We start from the raw sequence: 17,301 nt of genomic DNA, 5'->3' as shown, positions 1-17,301 counted from the left end.
GAGGAGTTGGGCCTGCAGGGTAGCACCAGGTCAGTGGTAGCCTGCATGGGTGTGCTCTTCAAGTGCACTGCCATCCAGAGTGCTGGCTGGATGGAGAGTCCGCGATATCATATGCGACAACTCCCATAATGTCCAAGGTAGCCAGGTTGAGTCTGGAGGAGGGTTGGGAGAGGGAGTGAGCGCGCACGGTAGCCAGGCTGAGTGTGGAGGAGGGTTGGGAGAGGGGGTGAGCACGCACGGTAGCCAGGCTAAGTGTGGAGGAGGGTTGGGAGAGGGGGTGAGCCTGCACGGTAGCCAGGCTGAGTCTGGAGGAGTGTTGGGAGAGGGGGTGAACGTGCAGGGTAGCCAGGCTGAGTCTGGAGGAGGGTTGGGAGAGGGGGCGAGCGTGCAGGGTAGCCAGGCCGAGTCTGGAGTAGGGTTGGGAGAGGGGGCGAGCGTGCAGGGTAGGCAGGCCGAGTCTGGAGGAGGGTTGGGAGAGGGGGCGAGCGTGCAGGGTAGCCAGGCTGAGTCTGGAGGAGGGTTGGGAGAGGGGGTGAGCGTGCAGGGTAGCCAGGCTGAGTCTAGAGGAGGGTTGGGAGAGGGGGTGAGCGTGCACGGTAGCCAGGCTGAGTCTGGAGGAGGGTTGGGAGAGGGGGTGAGCGTGCACAGTAGCCAGGCTGAGTCTGGAGGAGGGTTGGGAGAGGGGGTGAGCCTGCACGGTAGCCAGGCTGAGTCTGGAGGAGGGTTGGGAAAGGAGTTGGGCCTGCAGGGTAGCCAGGTTGAGTCTGGAGGAGGGTTGGGAGAGGGGGTGAGTGTGCAGGAGAGCCAGGCTGAGTGTGCACCCGGGTTGGGTGGGGGGCTAAGTGGGCAGTTGTTTTCAGTTTCATGTTAATGGCAGGGTTGCTTCAACATATTTAGAAGTCCCATTATCTGTTTACAGCTGTAATTGTTTGCTGTGATCCTGCCTTGAACCTAGTTGTCTCGAACCTTGAAATCCTCCCCATGATCTTCCTAATAAAGCCATGCCTTGGCCCTTCCTGTTTGCCAGATTATGGTGATCTCTCCAGCCAATGTCTTGCTCTTGTCACTCCTGCTGCCATCCGTATCTTTGCTACTGACATTTATAGTTTGTCCCTCAAATTTGCTTCTGCTTGAACTTGACCTTTGGCTTGTTTACTGACTGCGCTTCAGTTTGATCCCTACCTGCTGTATTTGCTGCTGGACCCCGGCTTGCTCACCTTCTGGTGGGTCGAACCTGAGAACCACAACCTAGCACTAACACGCATCAGAGCCTATCTCCAGCATTGGGAGCAGGGGCGGACTGACAACTCATGGGACCCCCCCGGCAGTAGGGGATCATGGGGCCCCTGTGTCCTTGCCCAAACTAAAAAAAGCCCATGAAAAAGGTATCTCATGGGGCCCCCTACTGACCCCGGGCCCTCGGGCAGTGCCCGAGTTTCCAAATGGTCAGTCCGCCCCTGATTGGGAGCACCGGTGAACACCTGTTAATACTTATAACCTGCATCTTGGGTGAACCCGCGTCATCCACCAGGGTGACCTACTTGTATGCCTAGCCTGCTGGTTCCTCTACTGCTGTAGCGTTTAAAAAAAAAAAAGGCACAAAAATACCAAGAGCAATGAGGTTCCAGGGGATATGTAGATTAACACAGTATGGGCAGCTCCAACAACTCATACGACCAGCAATGAGACATGAGCACAAAACAACAGATAAAGGAGCGCTCCCAATTGTTTGCGAGTGCTTCTTTACTTCTTGTTATGTACTATAGCATTTAGTCTCTGACCCTTGACCATGACATCTACATTGAGACTAGTGTTTCATGCCCATCTCCACTCTGTACAGAATGCAATCCAAATATTTTCTTTACTTTTGGATCGACTTAAAAACGGCAAAGACCATTGATTGATTCTCTCTCTCTCAGTCATGACCCTCATCGTCTGTTGGTGTTTCCCCATGTTAAGTACCCGTAGCCTCTAACACCCAGAGGCCAACAGACTAGATGCTCAATCTCTGAAGATCCTCTTTCTGCTCACTTGGGAGCCCTTGGACCATGCCCAGATCCAAGGGTTTGGGTCTCTGAGAATTTCTGTTGATGGAAGGCCTTACCCAACATGTTCCTGTTAACAGACACCAAAGTCCCACACCTGGTGCTGAGAAAAGCTAGGAACCAATGCTTTGTGGAAGCTACTTCAGATGTCTGTGGATGAGGATCAGCATGGGACGTCTAAGCGACCCATTCACATGTTAGAAAAAACATAACCTTCTCCAAAGGCTAAGCTCCAATAAGTCAACCACATAGTGCTGCTGAAGAACAAGTAATTGTGATCAGTGGTATCAGCATATGTGAAACAAAACAAGAGTCCACATTATGGTTTGCCAATGAGAACTTTATTTTGTTGCCGTCAAGCAATGAATACTTTTACAAAACATAAGAAAAAAGGACAGCCTGAGACCCCACCATTGTTCCCGGAGAACTTCATTCATTAAAGTGGAAATCCAGCCAAAACTTTTCATTTTTTTACAGAATGGAATAGGTGAGATCCGCTTTCAGGTTGTTAGTGTCCCTGCCTCATCTTTATCGTCTGATTGCTCCACAGATATGACAATTCAATTTATGAGACTCCACCATCAGTTTTTCGGTGGCCTCGGGTGGTTTGTGTTCTCTGGTGGAGAATTAACGTAAAACATTTGCCTCATTCTCATCAGGAAGATGGTTTCTTACTAGTGTGAATTCTCATGTGCTTGTCACAGTTCCATTTAGTAGAGAAGCACTTTCCACATTCAGAACAGGAGTAGGGCTTCTCACTGGTGGTGTGTGTCCTCTGGTGGATGATTAGTGTCACTTTCTGTGCAAAACTTTTTCCGCATTCTAAACAGGAAAATGGTTTCTCCCCGGTGTGAATCCTCATGTGTTTATCACAGTTCCCTTTATTGGAGAAGCACTTTCTGCACTCGGAACAGGAAAAGGGCTTCTCCCCGGTGTGAACCCTCTGGTGTGTTGTGAGTATCGACTTTAGGGAGAAAGACTTTCCGTACTCAGAACATAAGTAGGGCTTCTCCCCGGTGTGGATCCTGTGGTGTTGAACAAGTTTTTATTTGTTTGTGAAGGAATTCCCACGCTCGGAACATGAAAAATGTTTTTCACTGGGGTGGATTCTCTGGTGTTGAATGAGTACTGATTCCTTTATGAAGGTCTTCTCACATTTGGAACAAGGAAAAGGTTTTTCACTGGTGTGGATTCTCTGGTGTACAACAAGGTTTGATTTCTTTCGGAAGGACTTCCAACACTCAGCACATGAAAAGCGTTTTTTGCTGACGTTACTTTTTTGAGGTACAACAGGATCGTGTTTTTTTATGAAGGACCTTTCACAATCCTGAAAAGGGTACAAAAAAGGGTACAAATTATTGGGAGAAGGTTCCAGATCTGGTGATTTTATTGCACTGTGAAAGCTTGGTTGCACGTTTGGGATAATAGTATGAAATTTATCTTTGGGATCCTCGGAATTAAGCTGATCTAATGATCTTACCATATGATTACGTTTTTGATGTATATTTTGAGTAACAAGGCTTACTTCTGGAGAATGTTGTGCCATTATATTCTGCAGATAAAATAAATCATCCCTCTGAGGTATTCCAACCTTTGCGTCCTCCTGTTGGAAACATATTTATTATTATTAATAATAATAATAACTGGTCATGTTGTGCACTTAAGTCGTGAATGTTGGTCTAGATAGCCAACTGTTCCCAGATCTCTGCCATGACATTAGATTGAGGAATGGAGATGGACCTTTCATATGGTGTACAGTATCTCCTCCTCATTTGTTGTGAACATGACGTTATATTGAGGAATGGAGATGGACCTTTCATATGGTGTACAGTATCTCCTCCTCATTTGTTGTGAAAATGACGTTATATTGAGGAATGGAGATGGACCTTCCATATGGTGTCCAGTATCTCCTCCTCATTTGTTGGGAACATGACGTTATATTGAGGAATGGAGATGGACCTTTCATATGGTGTCCAGTATCTCCTCCTGATTTGTTGGGAACATGACGTTATATTGAGGAATGGAGATGGACCTGCCATATGGTGTACAGTATCTCCTCCTCATTTGTTGGGAACAAATTTTGATTGAATTGCATTTTTTTTGGTTTATTCTACTTGTCAGCCTGTGCTGACATCTAGAGAAGGTTCCTCCTTTATAATTGTCACCTTCATTTCATCTTCCTTTGTAGACAGCCGATTTCCCGTCACATGTATCTCTTCCTCCAATTTCACCTCAGTTTTGATATAGAACATTTCTATTCCCTGAAATCACAAAATGATTGTGAACACTATTCTGTTAAAACTATATAGAATAATATTACCTAATACGGTTTAAAGCAAAGTTTGATTTGGACGTCCTCGGTCCCATTACCTGATGATGGTGAGGGATGGTGTGACCTTCCTGTGTGGAATCCCGGGAATACAGAGGACAGGGACATCTCTCTGGTGGGTTCCCATGACTGGATCCATCTACCTGATATTGGTGAGGGATGGTGTGATCTTCCTGTGTGGAATCCCAGGAATACAGAGGACGGGGACATCTCTCTGGTGGGTTCCCATGACTGGATCCATCTGTAGGAAACACACACACTGACTGAATCCATTGTTTCTATGTGTTTATCAGATGATGGGGGATCTAGGTGGACCCTCCGTACTGCTCTCTCCTTTACAATAAAGTCTCCACTTACCCGGTGATGTGAGGGGCGGCTGATTGTCCATCATGACCTTCTTGGAGAGATCCTTGTGTCCTTCTAAATACTCCCACTCCATCACAATATCCTCCTCTTCTTTTATCTCTTTTTTAATCCTAACATTAAAATTGCTGCAGATTCCACTCTGCATATAAAAAAAAAATAAAATAAAATAGTAAAAATGCCTCTGCTCTTCTATGGAGACATCCTGACACCTTATAGGCGCTGGATAATGTCCCAGAATTCCTGGCACCGCTCACCTCTCTTGTCAGCAGCTCAATGATCTTCCTGGTGACTTCTAGAATCTTCTGTTAATTATTTCTTTCTGGAACCAGTAAGGAATGTAGAAGAACCATAATGGAGTTGTGTCCATCTCCCGATGTCTTCTTCATGACTATGTTATCCTGAGGAGAGAGTTTAGTAATCACTATATGGGCAGCACAGTGGCTAAATGGTTAGTACTTCCGCCTGGCAGTACTAGGGCCGTTGGTTTGAATCCCAACCATGGCACCACCTGCCTGAAGTTTGCTTGTTCTTCCCGTGCCTGCGTGGGTTTCCTCTGGGTACTCCGGTGTCCTCCCACACTCCAAAGACATGCTGGGAGGTGAATTGGCTCCTGTCTAAATTGGCCCTAGTATATGAATGTGAGTTAGGAACCTTAGATTGTACGCCCCTTGAGGGTTAGGGACCTTAGATTGTACGCTCCTCGGAGGCGGGGACTGATGTGAATGTACAATATATATGTAAAGCGCTGCGGAAGTTGATGGCACTATATAAGTACCTGTAATAAATGATAAATAAATATATACATTTAACAACAATAGATATCACAAATTGGTGGCCATTATTGTTCCTCACTCAAAGTGAATGGGCTCTAGTGTAGCAGTAATAACCCCCAGCACTGATGTCAGTGGCCACAATAATAACCCCCCAGCATTGGTGTCAGTGGTCACAGTTATTACCCCCAGCATTGGTGTCAGTGGCCACAATAATAACCCCCAACATTAGTGTCAGTGGCCAGAATAATAGCCCTAGCAATGATGTCAGTGAAGCAAGTAATAACCCCCAGCACTGATGTCAGAGACAGTCACAGTATCCCCCAGCATTGGTGTCAGTGGCCACAAGAATAACCCCCAGCATTGGTGTCAGTGGCCACAATAATAACTCCCAACATTAGTGTCAGTGGCCAGAATATTAGCCCTAGCAATGATGTCAGTGAAAGCAGTAATAACTCCCAGCATTGGTGTCAGTGGCCAGAATAATAGCCCTAGCAAAGATGTCAGTGACAGCAGTAATAACCCCCAGCACTGATGTCAGAGACAGTCACAGTAACCCCTAGCATTGGTGTCAGTGGCCACAATAATAACCCCCAGCATTGGTGTCAGTGGCCACAATAATAACCCTCAGCTTTGCTGTCAGTGGCCACAATAATAACCCTCAGCATTGGTGTTAGTGGCCACAATAATAACCCTCAGCATTGGTGTCAGTGGCCACAATAATAGCCCTAGCAATGATGTCAGTGACAGCAGTAATAACCCCCAGCACTGATGTCAGAGACAGTCACAGTAACCCCCAGCATTGGTGTCAGTGGCCACAATAATAGCCCTAGCAATGATGTCAGTGACAGCAGTTATAACCCCCAGCATTGGTGTCAGTGGCCACAATAAAAACCCCCAGCATTGGTGTCAGTGGCCAGAATAATAGCCCTAGCAATGATGTCATTGACAGCAGTAATAACCCCCAGCACTGATGTCAGAGACAGTCACAGTAACCTCCAGCATTGATGTCAGTGGCCACAATAATAACCCCCAGCATTGGTGTCAGTGGCAACAATAATATCCCCCAGCATTGGTGTCAGTGGCCAGAATAATAACCCCCAACATTAGTGTCAGTGGCCAGAATAATAGTCCTAGCAATGATGTCAGTGACAGCAGTAATAACCCCCAGCACTGATGTCAGAGACAGTCACAGTAACCCCCAGCATTGATGTCAGTGGCCACAATAATAATCCCCAGCATTGGTGTCAGTGGCCACAATAATAACCCTCAGCATTGGTGTCAGTGGCCACAATAATAGCCCTAGCAGTGATGTCAGTGACAGCAGTAATAACCCCCAGCACTGATGTCAGAGACAGTCACAGTAACCCCCAGCATTGGTGTCAGTGGCCACAATAATAACCCCAGCATTGGTGTCAGTGGCCACAATAATAACCCCAGCATTGGTGTCAGTGGTCACAATAATAACCCCCAGCATTGGTGTCAGTGGCCAGAATAATATCCCTATAAATGATGTCAGTAACAGCAGTAATAACCCCCAGTACTGATGTCAGAGACAGTCACAGTAACCCCCGGCATTGGTGTATGCGGCTGCAAAAACCACCCCCAGCATTGGTGTGCATGGCTGCAATAACAGCCTTCATCATTGGTGCCAGTGGCAGCACTAACAAAGTGCACTTCTGCACTGGTGCTCAGTTGCACTATTATTTAACCCTTTTGCTGCCAGAGCCATTTTTGCTTTTTTTTTTTTCACAAAATCATCTTATATCAATGCCAGCACTATTGTACTTTATGTTTGGTAGACCAAGGCTCCACATGACTAGCTTTGCCTGTGTCACCGTACTACCCAATTGACACGTATGTTGTCTATTATCCATTGTAGATCCCACCATCAGTGCAGGTATAAAAAATGTATTTAGTCTTGGTCATAATAAATTTTAAAAAATATATAATTTATTTTAAATCCAGTTGTGAGATCAAAACAATATTTAGAGAAATATGGCCATCATTTAAAAAAAAAAAAAAAAATCAGTTAAAAAATGCCACAAAAAAAAAAAGTAAAAAAATAAGTCCATCAGACACTTTTCGGTGATTTGTTGCTGGAATAAAACTGGAAGACGGATATTTTTCGGTCAGGTATCAATCAAGAAAATGAACCAAAGTGTTTGCGGTGCTTCCAGAATCCTCCTCACCTCCCCAGTCAGCAGGTAGATGATCTCCAGGGTGAGCCGTAATATCCTCTCCGTCAGGTTGGTGCAGTTTTCCTCCATCGCTCCCAACTCTCTTCCATTCACTTCCAGCAACAACGGTGCCCATCCCCTGATTCCCAGCAGTATGGGTAAAAGGAAGGTTCTTCAATGATTGGCTTGTGTCAGCCATTTTGGTGTGGCCCAGCAGACCTGGAGGAACTCTCTGTTCAGCCTAATAGAAGTATCAAACCTGGGGGAATCTTTTAATAATCACCAAAAATTACCATCAGCCGAGAGCAGGATGAATTTCTAAGACGTGACGCATTTTTTTTTTTGGCCACCAGGAGCTCATCCTCATTGACCGCCTATAGTAGGGGTCTTCAAACTAAAGCCGGCCATACGCTCAGCAGGGAACTGCCGAGATTTGATCCATGTATGGGCAGGCTGATTCAGGGGCGGACTGACCATTTGGACACTCGGGCACTGCCTGAGGGCCCAGGGTCAGTAGGGAGCCCCACGAGATGCCCCTGGTACCTTTCATAGGATTTTTTGGGAGTGGTTTGAGTGTGGGCAAGGACACAGGGGCCCCATGAACCCATTTTGTCCAGGGGCCCCATGAGTTGTCAGTCCGCCCCGGGCTGATTATACTCAAGTTGATCAATGGACAACCAGTCTGTTGGATTTTTTACATTGGATTACTGCTGGCTGCTATAGAAGTAACCACTGGGATCTACTGGCTGGAAAGGCTTCCCGAACCTTCCATCCACCCTTCCACCCACGGTGGAAGGAAAGAAAATTGAGTCATCTCTGGGCTGCTTAAGGCCCATCGGTCGGGTTGCCACCCCATCCCTTTAAAACCGAGCACATATTAACCCCTTGCCTACCGGGTATTTATACCCCCTAGGTGCCCAGGCCAAGTTTCAGTTTTCAGCAATGTCGCGCTTTGACAATTGCGCGGTCATGCAACACTGTACCCATATGGAATTTTTATCATTTTTTTCTCACAAATAGAACTTTCTTTTGGTGGTATTTAATCACTGCTGGGTGTTTTATTTTTTGCATTATAAACAAAAAAAAAGCAAAAAATTTGAAAAAAAATATTTTTCTTTGTTTCTATTATTAAATTTTGCAAACAGGTAATTTTTCTCCATCACTGATTTGCGATGATGAGCCTGCACTGATAGGCAGCACTGATGGGCACTGATTAGGTGGCACGAATAGGCAGCACTGATGGGCACTGATGAGGTGGCACGAATAGGCAGCACTGATGGGCACTGATAGGCAGCACTGATGGGCACTGATGAGGTGGCACGAATAGGCAGCACTGATAGGCAGTACTGATGGGCACCGATGAGGTGGCACGAATAGGCAGCACTGATTAATTAAATAAAAAGGTGCAGTGCTATAAAAATGACAACTAATAACGTTCATGAGTATGCCAATAGACTGAGTATGTGAATAAAATCACGGAGATCACTGGGTGCGCGTCGTGTGTTCTGGGAGGATGTCACATGACGCGCTTCCAGAACTGGACAACCGTGCTGTAGCAGTCATTTGGCTATAGCGTGGTTGTCATGTGGTTTATTGCAGAGGTTCTGGGGCTGATTAAGATGGTCATTAAACTCACTTGGTGCCTTATCTGCAACAAATGAACCCCAGAACCTGTGTGATTAATATGTGTTCGGTTTTAAAGGGATGAGGTGGCAACCCTACCCATCAGCAAGATCTGGCCTGCTACACAATTCTGATCCACCCATGGCTAGGGTCAGTAGCATATACTCCATGTTCACAGATTCAGGTCATTAGCTGCCTATGGTCTCTGCTTTGACCAGATGTAAGGTGGACACGGATGTAAGAGGGACTATGATGAAGATGTAAGGGGGACTCCAATGGGAACCCTTATGTATGGGAAGGCTCTGCTGAAAGGAGGGACTTTAATGAAGACCCTGATGTATGGGAAAGCTCTAAAGAAAGGGGAGACTATAATGAAGGCCCTGATGTAAGGGGAGCTCCGATGGGAACCATGATGTAAGGAAGGACTTTGATGTAAGGGAGATTCTGATGTAAAGGTGGACTCTAATGGGTACCCTGATGTATGGGAAGGCTCTGCTGAAAGGAGGGACTTTAATGAAGACCCTGATGTATAGGAAAGCTCTGAAGAAAGGGGAGACTATAATGAAGGCCCTGATGTAAGGGGAGCTCCGATGGGAACCATGATGTAAGGAAGGACATTGATGTAAGGGAGACTTTGATGTAAGGGAGATTCTGATGTAAAGGTGGACTCTAATGGGTACCCTGATGTATGGGAAGGCTCTGCTGAAAGGGGGGACTTTAATGAAGACCCTGATGTATAGGAAAGCTCTGAAGAAAGGGGAGACTATAATGAAGGCCCTGATGTAAGGGGAGCTCCAATGGGAACCATGATGTAAGGAAGGACTTTGATGTAAGGGAGATTCTGATGTAAAGGTGGACTCTAATGGGTACCCTGAGGTATGGGAAGGCTCTGCTGAAAGGGGGGACTTAATGAAGACCCTGATGTATGGGAAAGCTCTGAAGAAAGGGGGGACTTTAATGAAGGCCCTCATTTAAGAAGAGCTCCGATGGGAACCATGATGAAAAGGGGGACTTTAATGAAGGCCCTGATGTAAGGAGAGCTCCGATGGTAACCATTAGAGATGAGCGAATCGAACATGACGAAGTGGAATTCGTTCCGAAGATTTGGAAAAATTCTATTCGCGACGAATCCGAACATTAGCAAACTTCGGATGCACGAATCGAATTTTCCCAAAAATGGCGGCGACATGTGTGGCGACGGAGAAAATGGACAGAGAAGATGGGGCGGGGATCTCTGGGAAGGCGTGCAGACAAGGCGCGCTGACCCATAATGCATTCATGACATGTGATCGCATTAGGCAATCAGCAGCCAGCCAGCACTGTGTAATGGTGGAGCTATAAATCGCGGCCATCTTAGAATTCTCCATTAGCCTCCGGTCATTCAAGAGAGACAGACCTGTGTGTATTAAGGGACAGAGTTAGGGCCACAGAGACTTTAGGGCCACAGAATCGTTACTCAGGGACACAGAATCGTTACTCAGGGACACAGAATCGTTACTCAGGGACACAGAATCGTTACTTAGGGCCACAGCTATCAAAGAATCGAAAATTTAAAGTGACATACACCCTTTTTTTTTTGGTGGCTGTCGTGCACAGTTGGTGCTGCAGTTTGCCGATTGTGCAAAATAAACTGAATTTCTGCTTCACAACCACTATTGTACGTTCAAAGAGGTAAATCCATTTACACGCCGGCTGGCGGTAATATTTTTTGGGTGATTAGTGCATTCCAGTGACACAAACGTACAGTTTCCAGCCAACGGCAAGCTGCAATTGACCGATTGTGTACAATAAACTGACTTTCTGCTTCACAACCACTATTGTACGTTCAAAGAGTTAGATCCATTTACACGCCGGGTGGCGGTAATATTTTTTGGGTGATTAGTGCATTCCAGTGACATAAACGTACAGTTTCCAGCCAACGGCAAACTGCAATTGACCGATTGTGCTAAATAAACTGACTTTCTGCTTCACAACCACTATTGTACGTTCAAAGAGTTAAATCCATTTACACGCCGGCTGGCGGTAATATTTTTTGGGTGATTAGTGCATTCCAGTGACATAAACGTACAGTTTACAGCCAACGGCAAGCTGCAATTGACCGATTGTGTACAATAAACTGACTTTCTGCGTCACAACCACTATTGTACGTTCAAAGAGTTAAATCCATTTACACGCCGGCTGGCGGTAATATTTTTTGGGTGATTAGTGCATTCCAGTGACCTAAACGTACAGTTTCCAGCCAACGGCAAGCTGCAATTGACCGATTGTGCTAAATAAACTGACTTTCTGCTTCACAACCACTATTGTACGTTCAAAGAGTTAAATCCATATACACGCCGGGTGGCGGTAATATTTTTTGGGTGATTAGTGCATTCCAGTGACATAAACGTACAGTTTACAGCCAGCGGCAAGCTGCAATTGACCGATTGTGTACAATAAACTGACTTTCTGCTTCACAACCACTATTGTACGTTCAAAGAGTTAGATCCATTTACACGCCGGGTGGCGGTAATATTTTTTGGGTGATTAGTGCATTCCAGTGACATAAACGTACAGTTTCCAGCCAACGGCAAGCTGCAATTGACCGATTGTGCTAAATAAACTGACTTTCTGCTTCACAACCACTATTGTACGTTCAAAGAGTTAAATCCATTTACACGCCGGCTGGCGGTAATATTTTTTGGGTGATTAGTGCATTCCAGTGACATAAACGTACAGTTTCCAGCCAACGGCAAGCTGCAATTGACCGATTGTGTACAATAAACTGACTTTCTGCTTCACAACCACTATTGTACGTTCAAAGAGTTAGATCCATTTACATGCCGGGTGGCGGTAATATTTTTTGGGTGATTAGTGCATTCCAGTGACATAAACGTACAGTTTCCAGCCAACGGCAAGCTGCAATTGACCGATTGTGCTAAATAAACTGACTTTCTGCTTCACAACCACTATTGTATGTTCAAAGAGTTAAATCCATATACACGCCGGGTGGCGGTAATATTTTTTGGGTGATTAGTGCATTCCAGTGACATAAACGTACAGTTTCCAGCCAACGGCAAGCTGCAATTGACCGATTGTGCTAAATAAACTGACTTTCTGCTTCACAACCACTATTGTACGTTCAAAGAGTTAGATCCATTTACACGCCGGGTGGCGGTAATATTTTTTGGGTGATTAGTGCATTCCAGTGACATAAACGTACAGTTTCCAGCCAACGGCAAGCTGCAATTGACCGATTGTGCTAAATAAACTGACTTTCTGCTTCACAACCACTATTGTACGTTCAAAGAGTTAAATCCATTTACACGCCGGCTGGGGGTAATATTTTTTGGGTGATTAGTGCATTCCAGTGACATAAACGTACAGTTTCCAGCCAACGGCAAGCTGCAATTGACCGATTGTGCTAAATAAACTGACTTTCTGCTTCACAACCACTATTGTACGTTCAAAGAGTTAGATCCATTTACACGCCGGGTGGCGGTAATATTTTTTGGGTGATTAGTGCATTCCAGTGACATAAACGTACAGTTTCCAGCCAACGGCAAGCTGCAATTGACCGATTGTGCTAAATAAACTGACTTTCTGCTTCACAACCACTATTGTACGTTCAAAGAGTTAAATCCGTTTACACGCCGGCTGGCGGTAATATTTTTTGGGTGATTAGTGCATTCCAGTGACATAAACGTACAGTTTCCAGCCAACGGCAAGCTGCAATTGACCGATTGTGCTAAATAAACTGACTTTCTGCTTCACAGCCACTATTGTACGTTCAAAGAGTTAAATCCATTTACACGCCGGCTGGCGGTAATATTTTTTGGGTGATTAGTGCATTCCAGTGACAGAAACGTACAGTTTCCAGCCAATGGCAAGCTGCAATTGACCGAATGTGTACAATAAACTGACTTTCTGCTTCACAACCACTATTGTACGTTCAAAGAGTTAGATCCATTTACACGCCGGGTGGCGGTAATATTTTTTGAGTGATTAGTGCATTCCAGTGACATAAACGTACAGTTTCCAGCCAACGGCAAGCTGCAATTGACCGATTGTGCTAAATAAACTGACTTTCTGCTTCACAACCACTATTGTACGTTCAAAGAGTTAAATCCATTTACACGCCGGCTGGCGGTAATATTTTTTGGGTGATTAGTGCATTCCAGTGACATAAACGTACAGTTTCCAGCCAACGGCAAGCTGCAATTGACCGATTGTGCTAAATAAACTGACTTTCTGCTTCACAACCACTATTGTACGTTCAAAGAGTTAGATCCATTTACACGCCGGGTGGCGGTAATATTTTTTGGGTGATTAGTGCATTCCAGTGACATAAACGTACAGTTTCCAGCCAACGGCAAGCTGCAATTGACCGATTGTGCTAAATAAACTGACTTTCTGCTTCACAACCACTATTGTACGTTCAAAGAGTTAAATCCGTTTACACGCCGGCTGGCGGTAATATTTTTTGGGTGATTAGTGCATTCCAGTGACATAAACGTACAGTTTCCAGCCAACGGCAAGCTGCAATTGACCGATTGTGCTAAATAAACTGACTTTCTGCTTCACAGCCACTATTGTACGTTCAAAGAGTTAAATCCATTTACACGCTGGCTGGCGGTAATATTTTTTGGGTGATTAGTGCATTCCAGTGACAGAAACGTACAGTTTCCAGCCAATGGCAAGCTGCAATTGACCGAATGTGTACAATAAACTGACTTTCTGCTTCACAACCACTATTGTACGTTCAAAGAGTTAGATCCATTTACACGCCGGGTGGCGGTAATATTTTTTGGGTGATTAGTGCATTCCAGTGACATAAACGTACAGTTTCCAGCCAACGGCAAGCTGCAATTGACCGATTGTGCTAAATAAACTGACTTTCTGCTTCACAACCACTATTGTACGTTCAAAGAGTTAAATCCGTTTACACGCCGGCTGGCGGTAATATTTTTTGGGTGATTAGTGCATTCCAGTGACATAAACGTACAGTTTACAGCCAACGGCAAGCTGCAATTGACCGATTGTGCTAAATAAACTGACTTTCTGCTTCACAACCACTATTGTACGTTCAAAGAGTTAAATCCATTTACACGCCGGCTGGCGGTAATATTTTTTGGGTGATTAGTGCATTCCAGTGACAGAAACGTACAGTTTCCAGCCAATGGCAAGCTGCAATTGACCGAATGTGTACAATAAACTGACTTTCTGCTTCACAACCACTATTGTACGTTCAAAGAGTTAGATCCATTTACACGCCGGGTGGCGGTAATATTTTTTGGGTGATTAGTGCATTCCAGTGACATAAACGTACAGTTTCCAGCCAACGGCAAGCTGCAATTGACCGATTGTGCTAAATAAACTGACTTTCTGTTTCACAACCACTATTGTACGTTCAAAGAGTTAAATCCATATACACGCCGGGTGGCGGTAATATTTTTTGGATGATTAGTGCATTCCAGTGACATAAACGTACAGTTTCCAGCCAACGGCAAGCTGCAATTGACCGATTGTGCTAAATAAACTGACTTTCTGCTTCACAACCACTATTGTACGTTCAAAGAGTTAGATCCATTTACACGCCGGGTGGCGGTAATATTTTTTGGGTGATTAGTGCATTCCAGTGACATAAACGTACAGTTTCCAGCCAACGGCAAGCTGCAATTGACCGATTGTGCTAAATAAACTGACTTTCTGCTTCACAACCACTATTGTACGTTCAAAGAGTTAAATCCGTTTACACGCCGGCTGGCGGTAATATTTTTTGGGTGATTAGTGCATTCCAGTGACATAAACGTACAGTTTCCAGCCAACGGCAAGCTGCAATTGACCGATTGTGCTAAATAAACTGACTTTCTGCTTCACAACCACTATTGTACGTTCAAAGAGTTAAATCCATTTACACGCCGGCTGGCGGTAATATTTTTTGGGTGATTAGTGCATTCCAGTGACAGAAACGTACAGTTTCCAACCAACGGCAAGCTGCAATTGACCGATTGTGTACAATAAACTGACTTTCTGCTTCACAACCACTATTGTACGTTCAAAGAGTTAAATCCATTTACACGCCGGCTGGCGGTAATATTTTTTGGGTGATTAGTGCATTCCAGTGACATAAACGTACAGTTTACAGCCAACGGCAAGCTGCAATTGACCGATTGTGTACAATAAACTGACTTTCTGCTTCACAACCACTATTGTACGTTCAAAGAGTTAAATCCATTTACACGCCGGCTGGCGGTAATATTTTTTGGGTGATTAGTGCATTCCAGTGACCTAAACGTACAGTTTCCAGCCAACGGCAAGCTGCAATTGACCGATTGTGTACAATAAACTGACTTTCTGCTTCACAACCACTATTGTACGTTCAAAGAGTTAAATCCATATACACGCCGGGTGGCGGTAATATTTTTTGGGTGATTAGTGCATTCCAGTGACATAAACGTACAGTTTACAGCCAACGGCAAGCTGCAATTGACCGATTGTGCTAAATAAACTGACTTTCTGCTTCACAACCACTATTGTACGTTCAAAGAGTTAAATCCGGTTTTATTTTTGGGGTGCTTATTGAATTAAAGAGTATGTCAGACAACACGCTGAGGAGTGGCAGAGGAGGCAATGTTTCAGGAGCGAGCAGACGTGGCAGCAGAGGAAGGGGTCGAGGCAGCACTAGTCGCAGCCAGAGGCCAGTGCTCCCGGTGTCATCCAGCGGTTGTGTCTCCACCGACAACCCTGCCGTCATCGATTGGTTGACTCGGTCGTCTTCCTCTTCCCAGGTCACCTCTGACACCTACAGCCAACGGTCGGTGGGTACGTCAGACACAACCGTTAGTTGGCATGGCCCGGGAGCAAGCCCACTGAAATCACGTGTCCTCGACCTGCCCCTGTCCTTTGGTGTTCCCTCACCAAGCGAAGTATCGCATGCTGTGGGCTCAGCCCCACTGTACAGTGAGGAAGAGCTAACAGAGGGCGGTCAGGAACGGGGGGAGACATCCGCCTCTTCAGCAGCCAGGCGAAGAAGTACTGGCAAGGAGAGTGGCTCGGTAGCCGGTCTAGAGACAGGTCTGTCTCCTGACCCACACGCAGCCGAGGGGGCTAGTAGTGACGCGGAGACCCTAATTGATGATGATGAGGCTGATCGCACTTGGCAGCCTCGTCGTCATCAGGCTATTGCTTCCGCATCATCAGGAGAAGAGGGTGCCAGCTTGCCAGCGAGCAAAACAGTCGGTGGGTTGCCCAGGAGGCAGCAGGGTCGCAGCAGTGTCAGTGGAGCCAAACGGCCACGGAGTAGAGCACCAGCTCCACTGCAGCCTACCACCACGGCCAGTAGTGGTGCCGGTGTGCACGGAGGAAGTAGCAGTCAGCCAGTGAGGAGTAGCGGGGGCAAAGTTTCCTACTCGGCGGTGTGGCAATTTTTCGTCAAGCCGCCCGAGGAAGTAAACGTAGCCGTATGTCGACTATGTGGCCAGAAAGTTAAGCGTGGCCAGGGGGCCAATGTTGGGACTACAGCGTTGCGTCAGCATATGCAGCGTCGCCATTCGGTGGCCTGGGAAAACCGTGATAAAGATACGGCGGTTCTGCCTGCCCCAGCCCCCGCTCCATCACCCGCTCCGTTACTTGCTCCGTCACCCGACGTCAATCACCCTCTATCAGCCAGTCAAGGCTCCAACACCTCTGCTGAGGGGAGTTGTCACTCGTTGGCATCTTCCGCTCATTCAGATGCTCCTTCTCCTGCTACTCCTCTTCACGGATTCCGTCAGCAGTCTTTCTTGGAATCCGTTTCCAAGAGACAACAGTTTGCGAGCACGCACCCGACGGTGCAGAAGCTGAACGTCCTCCTGTCCAAGTTGCTGGTGCTGCAGTCCCTCCCTTTCCAAGTGGTGGACTCAGCACCTTTCCGAGAAATGATGGCTTGTGCCGAGCCGCGGTGGAGAGTGCCAAGCCGGCATTTCTTCGCCAAAAAGGCAGTGCCAGCCCTGCATTCACATGTAGAA

General features: G+C 46.1%; 2 protein-coding genes across 2 annotated transcripts in view; both read right to left on the bottom strand.

The window, feature by feature from the left end:
- Positions 1-2,700: 2,700 nt before the first annotated feature.
- Positions 2,701-17,301, bottom strand: part of LOC149453475 (uncharacterized) — an 80,157-nt gene continuing 65,556 nt past the window's right edge. Inside the window, 2 exon segments of the mRNA XM_089688648.1 lie at positions 2,701-3,276; positions 17,002-17,011. Coding sequence (XP_089544774.1) covers positions 2,701-3,276; positions 17,002-17,011 — 586 coding nt within the window.
- On the bottom strand, positions 4,163-4,823 carry LOC149453478 (uncharacterized). Its single transcript, XM_089688606.1, has 3 exons — positions 4,732-4,823; positions 4,416-4,615; positions 4,163-4,306 (listed from the first exon to the last, which is right to left on the bottom strand). The coding sequence occupies exons 1-3, from the start codon at positions 4,811-4,813 to the stop codon at positions 4,163-4,165; spliced, it is 426 nt and encodes a 141-aa protein (XP_089544732.1). The 5' UTR covers positions 4,814-4,823.

This window comes from Staurois parvus, unplaced genomic scaffold (assembly GCF_062004578.1).
Source record: "Staurois parvus isolate SC_StPar_1 unplaced genomic scaffold, SC_StPar_1.0 ptg000449l, whole genome shotgun sequence".
Taxonomy (NCBI): domain Eukaryota; kingdom Metazoa; phylum Chordata; class Amphibia; order Anura; family Ranidae; genus Staurois; species Staurois parvus.
Note: the sequence above shows the minus strand (reverse complement) of the source record. Positions and strands in the feature narration are given on the sequence as shown.

Bases quoted from the DNA above. Each gene is read 5' to 3' on its own strand.
- LOC149453478 (XM_089688606.1), bottom strand. From the start codon at position 4,813: ATGGAGTGGGAGTATTTAGAAGGACACAAGGATCTCTCCAAGAAGGTC. The intron at 4,616-4,731 runs GTAAGTGGAGAC...TGTTTCCTACAG, and splicing joins GCCGCCCCTCACATCACCGG to ATGGATCCAGTCATGGGAAC. The intron at 4,307-4,415 runs GTAATGGGACCG...TTGTGATTTCAG, and splicing joins CCATCCCTCACCATCATCAG to GGAATAGAAATGTTCTATAT.